This window comes from Oryzias latipes, chromosome 15, assembly GCF_002234675.1.
Source record: "Oryzias latipes chromosome 15, ASM223467v1".
NCBI classification, from domain to species: domain Eukaryota; kingdom Metazoa; phylum Chordata; class Actinopteri; order Beloniformes; family Adrianichthyidae; genus Oryzias; species Oryzias latipes.
The window spans coordinates 16642780-16662842 of NC_019873.2; the positions used below are offsets into that span (position 1 = coordinate 16642780).

General features: G+C 41.4%; 1 protein-coding gene across 1 annotated transcript; it reads left to right on the forward strand.

Moving 5' to 3' along the window:
- Nucleotides 1-17: 17 nt before the first annotated feature.
- On the forward strand, nucleotides 18-8268 carry LOC101160188 (transmembrane protein 26-like). Its single transcript, XM_020709452.1, has 5 exons — nucleotides 18-1026; nucleotides 1520-1616; nucleotides 1782-1877; nucleotides 3413-4617; nucleotides 7791-8268. Exons 1-4 carry the CDS (start codon nucleotides 836-838, stop codon nucleotides 3833-3835), a joined length of 807 nt encoding a protein of 268 aa, XP_020565111.1. The 5' UTR covers nucleotides 18-835; the 3' UTR covers nucleotides 3836-4617; nucleotides 7791-8268.
- Nucleotides 8269-20063: the final 11795 nt, after the last annotated feature.

Below are 20063 nucleotides of genomic sequence, written 5' to 3' on the forward strand. Positions count from 1 at the left end.
ATCCACTTTTGTCATGGTAGGGAGAACACGTCAATGCAAGGTTGGGGTCATCTAAGATAGCACAAGGGTGAAATCCTATGATTGGCTCATCTCTAACACCCTCTTCACTAGTTACCAAAACTGGAACTAAGAGTTTTAATTGTAGGAAGTTCTCTGATGGCAGCCTGAACTTAACTTCAACCCAGCCACATAAAGGAATTTGGGTTTTATTCACTGCTCTGACCTCCAATGTATTAGTTCCAATAATTTCAGTGAGAAGTGTGGATATTTTCCTGTCTCCAGGTCTCACTTATGAGACACATTTGCGATCCAGTGTTCCACAATGATTTTGTTTCGACTTCATCCAACAAACAAGAGATTAGATGATTCTTTAATTTCTCCTTTTTACTTTGATCACAGAATCCCGTTTACCTTCTGTCTGAGATATTACTAAGAATACGCTCCATTTTCAGAATTCGGCATAATAATTTCTGAATTCAATTTAAAATTTTCACTTTTTTTGTCGACTTACTTGCAGAATTAAGAGTGGAGGGTGCGCTGCCCTCGCAGTACTCTTAATAATGGAGCTAATGCGGCTCTCTCCTCTTCACATAATGTAGTAGTCTGTGAAGTCAGTGAAAGGAAAATCTGAATGAGATGTGAGGTAGACATGATTTACTTTTTCACATCAACATCATGTTGATGTTTATGGCAGAAATTGCCATTACAAGGGCGGAGCTAAAAATGTGGGTACCTTTTTTGAAGTGGCCACTTGTCGGGACCATCTGTGTAAGGTCGAGACTTACTTTGTCAGGAACAGCAGGACGTTTTTGAGACCTGCAGCTTTTTCAGCACTATGGGCATTTGTAAGTTCATTTGTGCGGTCATCACCAGAGCTCTGTTCATTCTGGTTTCTCTGGTCGGGGTCTTTAGGGTGACATCTGTGAAAAATGACTGCAACTACTGGTTCCTGACTTTCCTCTTTTTGCCGCTGGTCACTGAAATGATAATAACTCTGAAGAGGCGAAAGGGAAAAGATTACAAATGGTAAGACACGTTTCTCTGTACATGTATTTATGATGGTGATTTTTGAGTGTGCATTTCACAGCAGTGCCTGAAACTAATGATTAATATTTAAATCCATGTATTGACATTTTAAAAAAGAAGTTCTTAGTTGACTCAGAACTTTGAACTGTCCCCTACTTCACCATATCCTGCCTTTTCTAAAGCTGCTATTGTCCTGCATTTGAGGATGGGGAGGAACCCATGGATTCTTTCCAAGAAATACACCTTTATTTTGATTCAATGCAGCATTTATGTCCAAGAATTCTGAATGTTTATTTATATTTCACTGTACAGACAGGATGGACGGAAAGATTTCATTTATTAAATCAAACAGAGACTCCTTTAGAGGTGTCTGGAGGGTTAGATGACAGCAAAATAGTAGGGAAACCTGCTTTCCAACCCCTGGTTGCAACATTCATGCATGCATGCTTTAGTTTGTGACTTCTCTCATTAGATGCTTTTGGTTCTATTGCAGGTTCTCTCCTCCTATCTTTCTGTTTCTCATCAGTATCATTCCTTTAATCTGGATCCTTGAGCTCCACCATCAAGAGAACAAATCTAGCGGCCCTGAGGTGTCAAAAACCCAAATGCTTTTATTGTGACTGGTTTAATTGGCCCTTGTTTTGGGCGAGATACTTGGCAGAGCATTTATCACAAAAGCTTTAATTTTTGTGGAAAAACAAGTTTTCTGCTGTGATTTTTTAACTTATATTAAGTGCTTTTTTTTTTGTTTTCAGTGTCATAAGCTTGATTCTCGGGAGAGTTTGAAGAAAATTGTGACCTCGAATGAGACTTCAAGAAACAGCATTTTCAAGTTTGCTGCCAAACTGAAGGTACACTCCAATATGGAGGCCGAAAACGACCCCCCCCCTGGGTATTTTTACTGTTTTCTCGTGATAATGAGATCCACTATCTTTTTATCACAAGCAAGCGTTTATTCCCCTAAAACCGTCGACAACAGGTTGAATGACAGAACCCAGGGCTAAAAAATATTTTTTTTTTATTTGTTTTCTTGTGATAACGAGATAGTGGATCTCGTTATTTCGAGAAAACGATCAAGAAGAAAAGTAGGGCAGGCCGATTTCGGCTTCCATACTCCAAAGTCTTCTTTTTCCTTCCATTTTTCTGTTCTTTTGAAGGGCTTCTCAATTCCCCAGAATAAATTGAACAAGGGGGAGATACTTCTTTTAGATAGTGATGTTTTTTTGTCTTACACAACCAAATAAATACAGCAGAAAACTAAAGGAAGTGTAAAAGCTGACACATAGTCTGCTCTATCTGCTGACTAACAGACTTAAAGAAAGTAAGTAGGTAAAATTGATAAATTACGCAATGTTTAAAAAGGTTTGTTTTTAACTTTTACATTGCTTTGTTTAGTTTTACAAGTGTACAAGTCAAAAAAATGTGGAATAATTTTATTCTCAGTGTCAAACTCAACCATTCCCCAAGTCAGTTCAGCTCTAAATAACATCCAGATGTATGTTTCTGTTCAAAGTTTTTATGTTGAAGAGCGCAAAGCCTCTGACTGTTAGACAGATTGAGAATCCAGATGCAGTGCTAGAATAAAAAAAGTTAATATTCCAAGTGGGAAAAAATATACCACTTTTCCATAAATGAAAATTTGGATTCTGGGAATATTTTCCCACATTTCTCAGCCTCCACAAAATTAAGTTCTGTAGAATGTAAAGATAAAGATAAAATAAAAGATTGTTAGAAACACAACTGTTGAGAATTCTCTCAGGGGAAAAACATTTTACAGCACATTCATAGAAAGGCTAATCTTGCATTGTGGTTGTCCTTGAGTCCCTAACTGTGCAGCAACACATGGGTATTGAAGTTGTGGCAGGGGAAGGAAAGGAGGATAGAGACTGAGAATTATACTTCCAATGTGTTGTGTAGCATGTGTCTGTTGGCACAAATACTGTAGAACCTGTGTTGAGCTGTATTAAACTAAAAGATGCAGTATCAACTCAAATATTGCTCTACATACCTCTATTGCTCACTTCAGTAAAACCTTCTTCAAGCCTCAGCTCAGGGGACACATGGATGTTTATGGGAAAGTGTGGAAATGTTTCTTCTTTTCTTGTCCACACTGGAATCCCTTTCTGCTGTCCAGCTCACTGCTGAGATAGACCGTCTCCAGTTCTGCATAAATCATGTGGTCATTCAGAGGGAAGTACATGAGCTTTGTGTTATGAATAAAAACTATTAAAGGAAATTTGCTGACATTTTTCATTGTAAAAGATGACATCACAAATCCTATTCCTTTAGCACTTTGTCAATAACCTGTAATTGTCACTAGAAAACTCCTTTATGTCTTATGATATAAACATTTGTTTATTAATCTCTTTTCACACTTTTTTTTTAGAACCTTAAGGCGGTGTTGGCAAGTGTGTGTTCCAATGACTGGATCCTGGCTCTTCATCAGATCTTACTTATCCTCCTCATCGTAGGGAAGTGGCTTCTTCCTCTTGGAGGCGGGGTCACAAAAGATGAGCTGCTGGAACTTCTTTTGGTTTTTGTCGGCACAGCTGCAGACATCCTCGAACTTACCAATGAAATACTGTCAGATGTCAAGTGGGTAACAAACAAGGAAGAAATTATGCATAGTTCAATGTTAAATGTCCCATTTCATTTAAATAGATTTGAGTTTTTTACCACTTCCTGCGACAGACTGTCCAGGTTGTACCCGCCTTTGACCAACAGTGGCCAGGATGGGCTCTGGCAACCCTATCACCCCAAAAGGGATACAGCAGGTTATGAAAATGGATGGATGGATGTTCAGGAGTAGAGCTGTTGTATTGATCTATCATATTGGATCTGTGTTTTACCACTGATCAAGTCACTGAAGACGTTACGTCCCCAAAGTTCAAGTATTTGCACTCTGGCAGCGCTGCTCAAATTGTGCTGCTGCCAGACCGCTGGGCTCCACCTGACGCTCAAATCGCACTGTAGGACCTCAGATCACGTCTGTACCATTGACTTGACGTTTAAACTGGCCGCCCTTGACACGCGTGTCAACGCAGCTTAAGACCCCTAAGGGCAAAACAAGAAGAACAGATTTATTTGTGTCTGTGATCAAAACCACAGCGGCTTGTACTTCTGAATAAGAAAACTTTCTGTATTATTTTCCTGCTTCCTGGCATGATTTATATTTTCCAGAAAGACTTTTTCCTTATTTTATTTCTAGTCTTCAAATCATAAATTCATAGTAAACTTGAAATGTATGTCAGAAAAAAAAGGTTTATTAAATAGTTAATTTGCATTTAATGTTACTACAAGCGTTCAAAAAATGCATGCCGACTGTTTGGCCCCTTACACATTTACACCTAACCAAATCTGTCCCTCAAAAAGTTTGAACACCCCTGACTTAAAGTGAGAATTAGTGCATCCTTAAGAAGTCTGCATTAAAATATTTGCCAGTGCAACATGTTTTTCAAATAATTCATTTATGAAAAAAACTAAGAATCTTTTTTTTTTTATGTGTTTGCAGAGACAAGAGTCCTGTGATGGTTTACATCATTCTTGGTGTGTGAGCCTGGAGCATGCTGCAGTTCCCCCTACATTTACCGGGTATGCTTCTCTATAAAATGATGTCTTTGTTGCTTATGTAGCAGTTCCAGCAATGTGGGAACATTTTAACAAACAATCTGAGAGTCTAAAATCTGAAAGAACTTCTTCTTTTTTTCTTTTTTGCAATCCAGCCATTTAAAGAACTGACTTTTAGCCTTCAATAAACACAGAAATCACAGAGAAGAGACATTTGAATAATTTGAAAACAGATCAACATGTTGCCACTCAGAAATATTACCTGGAGCTTTTTTTAATTGGTAAACCTGGGAAATTCTGATTACATTTAAAAGACATCCAGCAGGAAGACTAAAATCGTCATCATCAGAAAAATACCACAAGAACATGTTAAAAATATCAAAAGCATAATTTTCATCATTTAAACACCCAAAAAAACCTGCAGAGAAAACCAGATGAAAGTGGCAAAGGATAAGTAAATGAGAGCATGCTTCTTAGCTCTGAGATCAACACATTTCTGTTTTTTGTGTTTAAATATGTCTGAGGGGAGCCAGTTTAGCCTCGTGCTGGTTTGCGGCGCCTTCCGTCCGTGAAACCCAGGTTCGACTCCAGGCTGCTCCCTGTTCCCTTCTCTACCTCTGCCGGTTCCAAGCCCGGTTAGAGAAGGTTGCGTCAGGAAGGGCATCCGGCGTAAAACATTGCCAAATTTACCATGCGACTTGCTCACTGTGGCGACTCCTGATGGGAGAAGCCGAAAGTGGAAGGAAGTGTTTAAATATGTCTGAGTCATGTGACAAAATTATGTTATCCTTTAATCAGTGTACATGATTGTAATCACTCTTCCTGACATTAATCCATCAGTCCTCATATTTCATCAGCTTCACCATTTAGCAGAAGTTTTATCCTTTTAACGTATGCAGTTGGATTGTTTTCTACATTTTTAAATGGTTACCTTTGAATTCCTTATTAATTTAATTATGTGTGGAAGTTTTTTTGAGTCATAATTCAAAGTAATATGCTATTATCGATTGACAATGCTATTTGCAATTTGGTCATGCAATTTGAAAATGCATTATTCCATTGACGATATCAATTTCAAAATACAATTCAGGCTTGGAATATGCCTTTTTTTAAATTTAGAATTCAATATAGAACACTTTTTATTCATTCCATTGGTTAGATGAGGGTTTAATATTTTTATTTGACCGACCAAAGGATGTAAAGACGGGAAGTAAAGGCGGCCTTAATAAGTCGGGCGCTGTTTTGCAGTTTCATTTTAACGTAAAAACAGCATGGAAATTTACAATGCAATAGATTTTAAGTTACTTTAAAATTAATTTAAAGCAAACCACACAATGAAGTGTAATCTTTTAATATTGAAATGTAAAGTGCAATATGCTTTTTTAAAATGAATGGTCAAATTGCATATTGATATGTAAATTGCAAAATACGTTGTTATTTGAATGATGACATCAAAAACCAACAACAATTAAAAATGCAATTGATTTGCGGGGGGAGGCTCGAGAGCCGGTTGGACCCAGTAGCAGAGGCAGAGGCAGAGACAAGACTTAAATACAGACAGGGCAGACAAGACACAGGTGAACACGATCAGGGCAGATGGGGACCAAAGGAAGTAAAGCACAAGAAACAAGACAAGACAGGAAACCTTTCAAAATAAAACAGGAAACAGAACCAAACAAGACAGAACAAGAACTAAAATGAAAAAACAAGACACAACAAACTGAAACCATGACATATTTTGTATTTATTTCACATTTTATTCTTAAAATTCTCATATCGAATCGTTAATTTTAATATTGAATTCTATATTGCAAAATGTAGTTTCATATTCCAAGCCTAAATTGCATGTTGAATTGTCAATTGAAAAATGCATCAAATTGCTTGATCAAATTGCCAATGGAGAATTGCATATCATCTTGAATTATGACTCAAAAACACTTCCACAATTATGACCCAATTCAGACTCATTTTGAATAGCACTGTCTAATTAATGACATCGAATATTAATACTCTTCATGCCTGTAGACTACATAGGAGTTCATGATCAACTCGGCGACAACTTAAAGTTCCACTCAGATCATCTTTTGATCTATTGTAAAAGCATTCCTAGTGGCCTTTTTATCATGATTATGCATTTTTTAGGCCAAATCAAAAGCTGTGGCATTTTCTGCATAGGGGTTTCTACATAGCGGCAGTAGTTCATCAATAATTTCCCAGAGTTGTGAGCGAGACTGTTGGCGCAAGCCTGTCCCCAATTCCCATCATCTATCTGTTTAAACTCTCTTCCGCAACCTAACATTACCGGTGTAACAAAAATGGCGAGCAAAATAAGAGCAATCAGCCACACAGTTTTGAATATGATCCTAGCTCAGACGAGGAAAACAAAGATATGGATCTAGTCATCTGCAAGTGGAAGCATCAGAATGGAGGGGAGCAGGAATCCTATGGCCTGCCCACCATAATTTATGTGATCTTTTAACGTGATCTTTTTCCAACTGCAAGTTTTTGGTCTGCCCTTTATTCCCAACAAATTGAATAAAGACATATTCAGAAATGCAATTTTAAGCTTAATTTTCCTTATATATGTCCTCCATCATAAGAAAACTCTACAAGAACATGTTAAACACACACTTTTTGTCATAGTGGGTCTTTAAGACTTAGCTTTTTAAAAACATTCATCGGTGCATCTTGTGACTTTTGGCTTGACATAAAGCATCAGTGGCTGCCTTAAGTTCTCAAATGGCCCAAATCAGTCATAGCATAAGACAATAAAGTTGAAGAACAGATTCACAGGTGAAGCAGTCCTCCGCAGCAGCCCCTTAGAGCAACAGGCGGAGCAGCGGAGCAGAAGTTGTTCTTAAGCTGTAGGCAGGAGATTGACCTATTTGAATGTCCTTGCAAACAAACTGTTTACTGAGCTGTCATGCAACAAAAAACACAAAAGGCTTTCATGTGGATGTAAGCAGTAGTTGTCTTATGTTTTAATTGTTTGTGTAACCACAAAACCTATATGTGGTTAAAAACCAACCAGCTCACTCACAAATGACAGATAAGCTAAAAAGCAAATGTTTTTCCCTCAATTTCATTGTCGTTGTCCAAGTGGACAGTAACAATAAAGGCTTGTCTGTAAGAGGCCGTCACAAAGGAACTTTTTAAGTCTCCTTTTGGTTGTCTGTTTTTTTGTTTTTTTCCGCCAGTGGTGAACTCAAAGCCAGAAAGGGATGGGGATTTGAGCACCAAGAAGAAGCTGAGGAGAAACAGCACAGACATTTGGAACATCATGGAGGCCTTGTTTTTCCAGGATGGCCCTTTTCTGGTGGTTAGGCTCACCGTCATGATCCTCTTTGAAACCATCCACCAGATGCTTGTTTTCTTTGCCATTAAGAATTCTTTGGTTGTTATATTGAACCTGTACAGGTTGTTTGTCATATGCCATGACTACAGAGCCTTGCGGCGTAGGCCGGGGGACAGCGTTGATGCCCCATAAGTTGGATGAGGTACTAGGTTTTCCCAGAGACCCCAAGTAAAGCAAAAACGAAATGGGGTTTTAAACAAATCATTTTTCAGCAGAAGAGAAACAAGAATGGTGTCCTTCTGATATTCTAAAGCAGTGTTTTCAACCTTTTTTGAGCCACTGCACACTTTAACCTTGACAAAAATCCTGCGGCACACCAGCATTCAAAAAAAAAAGTAGAAACTCATAGTCTGCATTGATCTACAGCCCCTCCCCAATCTCACATGCATTTTTGTGATAATTATTGTGGCAGAAAAAGCAGGAGGTTTCAGCTGTTTTTTATAAAAGATGTAATAAAAGTTAAGTTAGAAGATTTAAAAACTGATGCGTGTTCATTGTGGTTTCAAGACGTTTAACAAGAAAGACTCATTGTGCGCTGAGACGCTGTCACTTTAACCCAATGCATCATGGAAGATGTAGTGTGAAAACTGCCGCAAAAGGGCAGAAAGACTCGCGTCTGAGCTTCATTGTTTTGTTCACTTGTTCCACTGTCTGATACCGGATTATGTGGAAATCTACACCACTAAATATAAGCTTTAGCTGGTATTTTTGTTGGAACTGAGAGACTTTGAGCTGAATTGGAACAAGGAAGTGAAGACTTTAACCACTTCTGATTGTTCAGACTGAGGACATGTGATTAAGCCTCCAAGAATCATTGGTGGAGACAGTTGAAGGGGCGGAGCTTTTCCGCAAACAGCTGAAGCTACGGCTAAATCGGGGTACCGTCATTCTTATCAAAATGTCTCTAATAGAATCAAATAAACGCAAAGAAAAAAGTATTTTACTTTTACTTTTGTATAAGACTTAAGTTGGCGACCAGACATAAGCACCATAGGAAGCAACGAATTGGCTATGAATGCTGGGGCTGGATCTCCTTATGAAGGCTGGATGAAGATGAGGTAAGTCTCCACAGCTGGTTCCAATCAGCAGACCAGAGCAGGGAGGGGAGGGGGACAGTAGAGTGCCAGAGGCACCATGACACTTGAACTGCAATTTGGTATAAATATCATTAAAATTACTTTAAAAACAGGAACTTTTATTAAAACACCACCTACTATGATCATATAAAAAGAAGGAGTGTTTTTTAGATTTAGTGGGTTTAAATAATTGACTAAAAATGCAGCAAAATCCAAACAGAGGATGCTGCAAAAAGAGGAAACAAGGAACAACAGGAAAAATGTGGCTTTATAGAAGGCTTAGAGCGTTCCTGTTGCTATCTCAGGAAACCTTTTGTTTAAAAGAATATCCTGAGAAGGCCACATTAGAAATAATGTCCATTCATATTACTGTCAGCAGAATTCTTTGCTATCAAGGCGGTCCAAAAGCAAAGTTTAAGAGCTCACAGTAAGGGACCATTTTGTGGAAATTAGATATAGATCGACCACATTCCTTTGCTTGTGGTGCTTGGCAGACATCAAACTCAGGCGGCATTAACAGGAAACGTGGTTCCCAAACATAAAGAAGATGCACGGCAGCTGTAGATTCTAGACAGAACCAACAAAACCAGGAAAGCTACTCTGCTTTTTTTGGACACCAACCAAAGAAAGAGACAAACGTCCAATGAAGCACAAGATTTTTTATTTGTCATTGTTTGTAAGTCTTAAACCATTTGAAGAAAAGATTATCCTTGTATTTAGAAGAAACGCATCTAAACTGTGTCTTTAAATTATTCACGCTTTTTCTAAGATCTTAAAAGAAATCTTGAAAAAAAAGAAGGATGTGCTGTGTGTAACGTATCTTAATTCCTGCTGATAAGGTTTATAAGGGTCATTGATGAGACGAGGGAGTCGTTCAGATGACGTACTTTAATACACTGCTTTGCGACAGTCGTAAATCAGAACTACGGACAGCGGCAGGGACATTACAAAAGCAATAGCTTGATTCACCAAACATTACATCCCCTTTTCTCAGTTATAAAAAAAAAACATAAATACGATTATCAACAATAACAAACTAAAGGCTGTCTTGGTGCTCTAACATGGAGCTCAAATGTTCTGAAATAACCGAACAAATCATAAATAATAATCATAAACAAGCTTTCCAGCATTTATGAACTAATCTAGGAAGAAGAGGTTACCAGCACCTCACTTCCATCAGACGTCTGCGTCACGTCTGTCCCTGAATACTATCTGGCACTGGATGTAGCCGGATTACAAGTCTAGTCTATCAGGTGGCTTTACAGCTCTGCCACGTCTGGTGCGATATGGTTCGCTCCTTTGTGATGTAGAACACTGGGGAACCACTGAGGGTTGAGATGGTAGCTCTGAGGGTGCCACTGCACACTGCTCCTCCTTAGCTTCTGGCGTCCCTGCAGGTTCACACCAGGGCTCCTCGTTGGGCATGGTATGGCGCAATATATTGGCAGCAGCTGTGCTCGTGCGGAGATGCTGTCTGGTTCGACGGAACAGCTTGCCCTCACTGTCCACAATGTAGGAGCGTGGAGCACTGTGTGGTCGGACGACCACTGCTGGGGACCATTTTTGGTTTCCAGGGTGTGGCGCCATCCTGACCTCATTTCCGGGTTGTAACTCTGGCTTGGTGCTGACCGCTCTTCTGTCATGGCAATGCTTCTGGATATGTTTTGTCTTGTCTAGTAACCATTTCACTTTATTGGAATCATAGGACGTGGGTTTGAGCAGTGCTCTGGCTGTAGGTAAGTTGTTGCGAGGTCTCCTGCCCATTAGCAGCTGAGCAGGTGACAGTCCTACAGACTCGAGTGGTGTTGTGCGGTAGTCCAATAATGCGAGATATTTGTCTTTTGCTTTGCTCCACAGTCTTTTAACAGTTTGTACTGCCCTTTCCGCCTCACCATTAGAGTGTGGAGTGTGTGTCGATGATGTTTTGTGCTGGATTCCATAGCTTTGGCAAAATTCCTTGAACTCTGCTGATGTATACTGTGGACCATTATTTGTTCTTAGGATGGCAGGGATGCCATGCCTGCTGAACTGAGCTTTTAGTGCCTCAATAGTAGTGCTGCTGCGCTGATCTTTCAGCTTGTCTGCTTCAATGAATTTTGAATAATAATCCACAAGTACGATGTAATGCTTATCCTCAAACAGATCGGAGCCAACTACTTCAAAAGGAAGTTCCGGTGTTTCTGTTGGCATTAGAGGAAGTTCATTGTTAGTTTGTGTCTGCAGCTCAGAGTATTTCTCTTCACTCACAGACAGAAAGTTGATCATGGAGACACACTCTAGACCTCCTGCCTCTGGTGTTTTGTCTGACAATTGAGCTCGAGACAGCGTGTCTGGCAGTTCCATATCTTTGCCTCTCCTGTACCTGACTGTGATGTCATACCACTGAAGTCGCAGCGCATTCTTTGGATACGCAGTGGTTTGGACCGCAGTGGCTTTTTGTAGATGTCCTCGAGTGGCTTGTGGTCGTTGAATACTGTGACATGTTTTCCAAAAATATAGTGGTGAAACTTGGTGCAGGCATGGACAATGGAGAGCATCTCCTTTTCAATCTGCGCATAACGCGTCTCTGCATCTGTCATTGACCGTGATGAAAAGGCTACTGGTTGGTCGTCCTGTATCAGCACAGCTCCCAGTCCGGTGCTGCTTGCATCACAGTATATTTCCACAGGTTTTGACACATCGAAGAATTTCAGTACAGGGGGGTTCGTGCAAACATCCTTGAGCTTCTCAAAGGCTTGTTGCTGCGCTGGTTGCCACATGAATTCCACATCTCTTTTTGCAAGCTGCCTTAGTGGTGCGTCGATTTCACTGAGGTTCGGAATAAATTTTGACAGATATGTCACGAAACCCAGGAATCGTCGGACACCTTCCTTGTCTGTAGGGGGCGGCATACACCTAACAGCTTCAGTTTTCACTGGGTCTGGTTTTAGCCCATCAGCTGTTATTAAGTGTCCCACATAAGGCACAGCTGACTGACAAATGTGGCATTTATTGAAGTTTAACCTCAAATTATAAGTCGTAGCTCGCTGCACAACCTGCTTTAGAATTTTGTTGTGTTCTGCTAAGGTTGGCGCTGCTATGAGGATGTCATCCATCACACTTGTGGCTCCACCAATGCCCTCTAGCGGATCCATAATGCGCTGGAATATTTCAGGAGCGCATTTGATACCAAATGGTAGTCTCAGCCATCTGAATCTTCCAATGGGTGTGTTGAAGGTTGTTAGGAACGACGATGGGTCATCTAGCTCAATCTGGAAAAAACCTGATTTTGCATCTAGGACCGAGAATACCTTGGCATTGTCGACACAACTTCCTCTATTGTGCGCATGGGATAATGCTCTCGCTTTATAGCATTGTTCAGGTCGCTTGGATCGATGCAGATTCTAAGCTTGTCTTTGTTAGTGACTACTACCATAGAGCTCACCCAGTCGGTTGGTTGGTCAACCTTTGTGATATAGCCATCTTGCACCATTTCATGCAGTTTTTTCACTATCTTAGCTCTGAGTGCAACAGGCTGTCGGCGCACAGGATGTATAACAGGCTTGGCATCTGGATCAATTTTTATTGTGTATTTACCTGGTAGTGTTCCTGTAGTGTGAGTCAGTTCTGGGAAGTTCTCAAGCCCGACAGGCGTCTCTGGCATTGTAGCTTTATTTCCAACTTCGCCTGCTTTGTTTGAAGCAGCATCTTGTAGAGTGTGTAGTCTCATGATAAGGCCCAGTGCCTCTGCGGTTGTGCCGCTCAACACATTTTCTTGTGCAATGTCCACTATTTCAAACGCTGCTTTGGCCTTGTGTGCTTTGTATTTTAGCGGGAGGTCAACTGATGCAATTGGTTTTATTTTGTGGTTGGAGTAGGTTTTGAGCACTCTTTTAGACGTTTTAAGCTCACCTTTGTGGTTTAGGGATTGGTAACAGTTTAGAGTGAGCGTGTTACATCTTGCACCAGTGTTGATCCTAAACTGCACCTTCTTAGACAGGATGTCAGTGTCCACTAACCACTTATCTTCCACTAATGTTGCTATGGGAACTGCATCTGTAGTGAGGTTGTTGTCCAGTATTTCTTCCTCACAATCGTCATTTGTTGACTCCACATTTAAAGCACTCATCATGCGACTGCGGCAAACTGATCCCCAGTGGTTTGGCTTATTACAGCATGAGCAGATTGATCCTTTAGCTGGACATACACCTTTACTCCACTTGTGTTTGGGGTCTTTCCCACATTTGGAACACATTTTTGCTTTACTTTGCACATTTTGCCTTGGTTGTGTGGGTTTTTGCTGCCACTGAGTGTGAGCCTTTTTATTTTGTGCATTAAACCTTGGTTTGCTTGACACTGCTGACACCTGTGTGTCCTCCTCTCTCACAATTCTCATCTGTGTTTGTGACATTTCAAACTGTTGAGGGATTTCTATAGCTTTAGCTAGTGTCAGTTCCTCACCTTTGTCCAAAAGTCTTTCCTGGACACGTTTTTCCCTCACACCAGCAATTATGGCATCCATGAGCATGTCATCTGGGTCACCATACTCACAATCCAGCAATAGAAGTTTCAAGTCTTTCACAAAATGGTCGAATGTCTCCGTTGCTCCTTGTTTCCTCTGCTTGAAGCGATGCCTCGCAATCCTCTTGTTTTTCCGAGGTCTTACGTAGGCTGCAAATTTGTCCAGGACTTTAACTGGATCATCTTTTTCACCGTCAGCCCACTGGAGCGTTTTGTAGATTTCTCTCCCTTGCTCGCCGAGCCACATTCCAAGCCAGCCCGCCTTCTGTTTGGGCTCTTGCGCGGACAGAGGACCCGCGAACACGAAGCTAACGTGGCTGCTAAACCTTTCAAACTCTTGGAATAAATCCGCCGCTTCCCAGTCGATTTTTGGGTGGTCAAATTGCATCGTCATGGCTGCGTAGGTTTCTTACTGTTCTTGACAGCGTTCTGACACCATGTAACGTATCTTAATTCCTGCTGATTTATAAGGGTCATTGATGAGACGAGGGAGCCGTTCAGATGACGTACTTTAATACACTGCTTTGCGACACTCGTAAATCAGAACTACGGACAGCGGCAGGGACATTACAAAAGCAATAGATTGATTCACCAAACATTACACTGTGCACTCAGAAAAATGTTTTATTTTGGTTGTATGCATGGATACCTGAATTTTTATGTTACTTCATTAATTAACATATCCCTGAAAAAAACTAAACACAACACTAACTGTTCTTAGGTTTAAGCTTACCTCACCAAATGAACACCCAGGTATATATTTGGAAGTCAAATTTAGCTTTCATATATTGATGTTATAACTTTATCAGTATGATTTTTGTATTTTATTGTTTACCTAAAAATGCTTTTTTCCTTTTTGTACTGTTATTTTATCAATTTAGAACCATGAAATGACTTTTACAGACCATGACTTTGGTGCTTTTCCACAGATGTTCGATGGAATTTCCTGTGTTGTTTTGCTGTGTCGTCTTGTTGTTAAACATGCATCACTGCAAATGTTCAAATTAAATCTGAAATTCAGCATCTTGATACATTTATTTAAACTTTTACCTGCATATAAAAGGGCCTATACCATGAAAAATCCACTTTTTAGAGAATATAAGTGTATTATAATGTTCCTTCCTCACCATAAACTACCCTAAAGCGATATTTCGATCGATTTACACATTTCTGAGTTTTCCCCCTCAGAAAACTGAACCATGAAAACGAGCAGGTCCTCACTAACTGATGTAAACCAGCCCTTTCCAGGACGAGTCTGCGCTGCCAGCATTGCCCCCCAGGCTAACACGCACACTTTCTCCATGAAGCTAGTGGAGATTGGCAAAAACGCTTTCCTTTCATATGCACTATATGAATGTCCACCTTTGCCAAAGTTTGGATGTTGTTTGTTTTTGTGGGCGAAATGCAGACACACTGCTGAGGCCAGCTCTGGGGTGGACATTATGAAATGTGTGACACCCACAAGGGGTGAAAGCCAGGGCCTCAAAGATCGAGTCGTCTTACTTACTTTGGACATAGCTCATAGTTCATTTTTATGTCCAGACCTACACCCTGACTATAAAGGTTCCACGATCTCATGTGCATCTAAGAAAGTGATCAAGTGATTATAGACAATGTTCTCAAGGACACAAAAATGTAGATTGGATGTTGGCCTAAAGTTTGAAAACAATGCAGTATCAAGCCCTTGTTTTTTCAGCAGTGGTCTCGCTACCGTCTGTTTAAAACTGATTGGAACCTGAGTGGACGCAAGACTAGTGTTAATAATAGTAAAACTGCTGGTCCTAAAACTGCAAAAACTTTCTGAAAAAACCAGGTCGGCAGAACATCACTAGAGGACCCAGCTGGCTTTAACCTTGACACCACTCTTTCCAACTCGATCAGAGACACCAATGAAAAATATTTAAGCTTTACTACTGGTGTCGGTTGAGTTGGTGGAGAATAAGTGGAACATTGTGTAAGAGAGGATCTAATACCAACAGCCTTGTCCACAAAAAAAAACACAACATTTTTTCAATTTTCCACAGAGCCTTCCATAGAGTTTCCACTCTCATCAGAGTCCAATAAAGAACCCAAAGTTTGAAAAAGTATTCGTTGATCACCAGAAGCAAAAGAGATAATGTCTTCATTATAGATGTAGAGTTTATAACAAGGAAGATCATGGGAAATTTGGAGTCTGTCCTTCAATTTTCTTTCTGCTTTCCTGCAGTCCAGTCTCAAGGCACACATTTCCTCAGAGTTCCAGCGTTCAGATGTGTGCCTTGGTTTTTTTTATCTCACCCAAAATTTTAGAGCATAGCAATTCAAACTGAAAGAGGAAAGCATCTGTGGTAATCAGGGATGACTATAAAGTCAGCCACTTCCGCGAAAATATAGCAGAAAATTCAGCAGCTTTTCCATTTGACAGGAGCAGGTTTGGGGCAATAATGACTGGAAGAACAGAGTAGAATAAAACTGCTTAATGGTCAGAAAAAGCAGTATTTACAGTCTCGACCGAGGTGAGAGGAAACCCAAAAGACAGAGCCAAATCCAGAATATTTCCATGACTGTGTGTTGGGTCAGAAACCCACTGTACAGGAGCAAAAGAATCCAACACGTTAAAAAAATTCCTTGACGAGTGGTTTGTTAGGGCAGCACACATGAATGTTAAAATCACCTAAAAATCAACATGCTTATATTTAAGCATAAAAAGGTATTCTGAGATGCTCAGAATATTTATTTAGATAAAATCAGTGTTTCTCTGTGAACATTTACAATTTAAAGATATGTTATTTAAGGATTTAACCTCTTAAGACTCGGGGTCCACTTCTATGGACATCACACTTTGGGTTTTATTACCACAGTAGTTAATTCTGCTTAACTGGGACACTGTTACCACGTCTGTAGAGGATTAGCTCAAATATTAGCTCAGTTCTTAAGAGGTTAAGTCATAAAAAAATAAAAGTACTTTAAGAGTTCTATCAGATCTGAGGTTCAATTTTATATGAGAATCTTGTGTTAGAAAAGGCAGTCAAAAACCTGAGGAGATAAAATTTTGCAAGTCTTATCAATAAAAATCAGTTTTCTAACTCAGCTGGCTTTCAATAGAATAAATAGCTGATGCATCAGGTTTTTACTAGCAAATGGAAATTTGGGTGGTCACAGTCTGGTCTTTTTCCACTCTTATTGTGGCCGTTAACCATCTGTGATCATTTTATAATAAAAGTAAAGGAAGTGGAAAGAATGATTAGGGTTTTCCTTAGAATCTGACTTAGAATGCCACAATGCCCAAGCAGTGTAGCTGTGTATGGAAGAGGAATGTTGCGTTAATAGTTTTAGGCATGACTTGTTGTGATCCTGTGGGCATGCTCGCATCCAGTGCCTGAGCCACACCTCCACCTCGTCTTGGTCACACACCTGCTCCTCGTCAGCCACTATACTTAAACCTCACATGGACCTCCAGCCGACGCCAGACTATTGTTCACCTCTGGTAACAATATTGGCAAGTCCGATCAGAGCCAAGGTGAATTTTATGCGCCCTAATCCTCCTGTTTTTCCCTCCCAAGATCCTGCCTGCCATCCAATCTGCCCTCCTGCTTGCCCGTCCGTCAGCCCTCCTGCCAGCCTGCCTGCAAAACTGCCAGCCCGCCATCCTCACTCTGTTCAAAATAAAACTTGTTACCCGGAAAGCCCTGTCCGCGTTTCGATTCCACCTTCTACCCACCCGCCATAAAAGAATAGTCTGGCCAACATGGATCCAGCGGACATCTCTTCTTCCCGGACCCTGCTCAACAACCTGCTTCTCCTCTCAACCCGGAGCTTTTGAGACACGAGCAGATGATACATGCCCTGGACCACAAATTTAACATCATTGTCGGTCAGCTTTCCCAGCTCTCACAACAGTTTTCCTCTTTTTCTCTCGCAGCAGCACCACCTATGCCAGCCCCGCCCACTCCTGCTCCTCCATCGAGTCCACCAGAAGCTGTAAGAGAAACCCACATCCCGGATACCAAACCATACTCTACGAACCTGGGTAAGTGCAGGGGCTTCCTCCTGCAGTGTGCCTTAGTCTTCCAACAAAAACCCCACACCTATGCAACTGACAGAGCAAAAATCTGCTACATTGTCAGTTTGCTAGAGGGAAAAGCGCTGCAGTGGGCGGAGTCTTCTTTTGATCGGCATGGTTTTGGACATCTTTCCTACTCTGATTTTTGGACTGAAATAAGATGTATATTTGACCACCCTGTGAGTGGGCAGGACTAATTCGGTCAACTGATGAGGATCAAACAGGGTGCTCGCAGTACTGCTGACTATGCTGTGGATTTTAGGACTCTGGCTGCTGACTCAGGCTGGAACGAAGAGGCTCTCAGGGCGATGTTCAGAAAAGGCCTTACTGAACAGCTTAAAGGCCCGTTCACACCGGGACGAATTTCGCCGGCGATTTTCGCCGACGTTTAACGCCTCATGACTAAACAAAGGGCACCAATGAGAGTGTGCACACCGACGCGAAAAAACGCCACGCGTCAACGCGTCAAAAAAAAAAACGCCTCGGGTTCGTTTTGTTTTTTTGACGCCTCGCGTCGAAATCTATTCGACCAATGAGAATGGCGCTTTTGCACACATGTCTGGAGCTTCTGAAGTTACAGTAAAACACAACTTGGGGGCGCTCAAACACAAAACTGCCTTGCTGAGCACACATACCAGCGAAGAAGATAGACGCCAAGTAGCGTCTACACTGCCGCGAAGAAATAATGACGGACGCCTCTCAGGTGAACCTTCCCCCTTGAAACACTTCCTACCCCTGTTGTGGCACAGGCTTTGGATGGCAGAGAAATCTTCCGGATTACTCATAGATCCATCCCAGTCAAGCTCATCATTTCCGGTAACCACCAAGAGAAGATCCAGTTTCTCACTATCACCTCCTCTGAAAGTCCCATTGTTCTTGGCCACCCATAAATGTCCTCTCACAACCCGCACATAGACTGGAGGACAGGAACCATCAAGAAATGGAGCCAAGCTTGTCACTCTTCTTGCCTCCTTTCTGCAGTTCCCACTAAGCCCAGTCAGGCTCCCTCACCCAACCCACCTGACCTGCCAGCCATTCCTGAGGTTTATCATGATCTCTGGGAACTTTTCAGTAAGAATCAGGCCCTGTCTCTTCCACCACACCATCCCTATGATTGCGCCATAGACCTGCTGCCTGGAGCACCCCTACCCACCAGTCGCTTATATAACCTGTCCAGACCCCAAGCAGAGACCATGGAGGCTTATATCGCAGACTCCCTAGCTGCTGGTCTCATTCGACCTTCCTCTTCTCCTGTGGGGGCAGGTTTCTTCTTTGTAACTAAGAAAGATGGCTCTGTTTGTCCCTGTATTGACTTTGCGGGTTGAACAGCATCACCGTTAAGAACTAGTATCCTCTGCCTCTCATTGATTCTGCCTTCAATTCACTTCAGTACACAGCCACCATCTTTTGTAATCTGGATCTCCGAAACGCCTATCACTTGGTCCGAATAAAGGAGGGAGATGAGTGGAAGACTGCATTTAAGACCCCACTCGGCCATTTTGAATACTTGGTGATGCCGTTTGGCCTCTGCAATGCTCCTGCTGTCTTCCAGGCCCTGATGAATGATGTCCTGCAAGATTTACTCAACCGTTTTGTTAGAGAAATGTGAGTTCCATAAAACATCAGCCAATTCATTCACCGGTTCAGTGACCTACTCAAAGAACCAGGTGTGTGCTCTACGCCTTCGGTCATACATTTGCGCAAGCGCTGTGTTTGTCGCCCCCACCCTCCTCCCCGGCTCCCACCTGTGAGCTCCGTTGGGGTTAGTTTTTTATACCTGAAGTTTTCAATGGAGATGTTGTTTTATTGTATCTAAACAGAGCCTTATACCAAACTGAAATGGGTAAAACTGTGCAGATGTTTTGGAGACAGAAAATGATGACATCTTAAAACTTCAGAGTGAAAAGCATAAGCCACCTTCAGATGTTTAAAGGTGAAAGATCGATGCCTGTGAAGCTGCAACAAGGGACATCATGAAAATTATACATAAAAGACTAGCGGAAAGATGGAGATTTTGAAGCAAAATAATCGCAAGTTGATCTTTGAGAGCGCTTGCATCTTAATAATGCTTTATCTGGCAGCTGCTGAGCTTTCAGCAAAGAAGGCTTAATGCAAAAGACAGAAAAACACAGAAAAGATGCAAGCTCAAAACAGAACACCATGAAAGGGGATTTGACATCCAAAGGTCTGAACAAGAGGCTCTGCAAACTGAAAGGTAAGGGGAAACAGGAAGAACAAGACTGCTGGTCAATGACAGCCGCACCATGGCAAGCCGACTGTGGTGCAGAGGTAAACCGGTCGACCTCTGATCGGAGGATTGCAGGTTTAGGTTCCCATTGTGCCAACTCATGTTTAGAATTGGGCAAGACACTGAAACCAGCATTGCTGCTGGTGGTCATAGGTCGGTGCCAGTGCTCGGCAGCGGAGCCACCATTAGTGTGTGAATGTGTGAGTGCATGAGGGAATGAGATTGATCTTTGGGCCTTCAAGGAAGGTA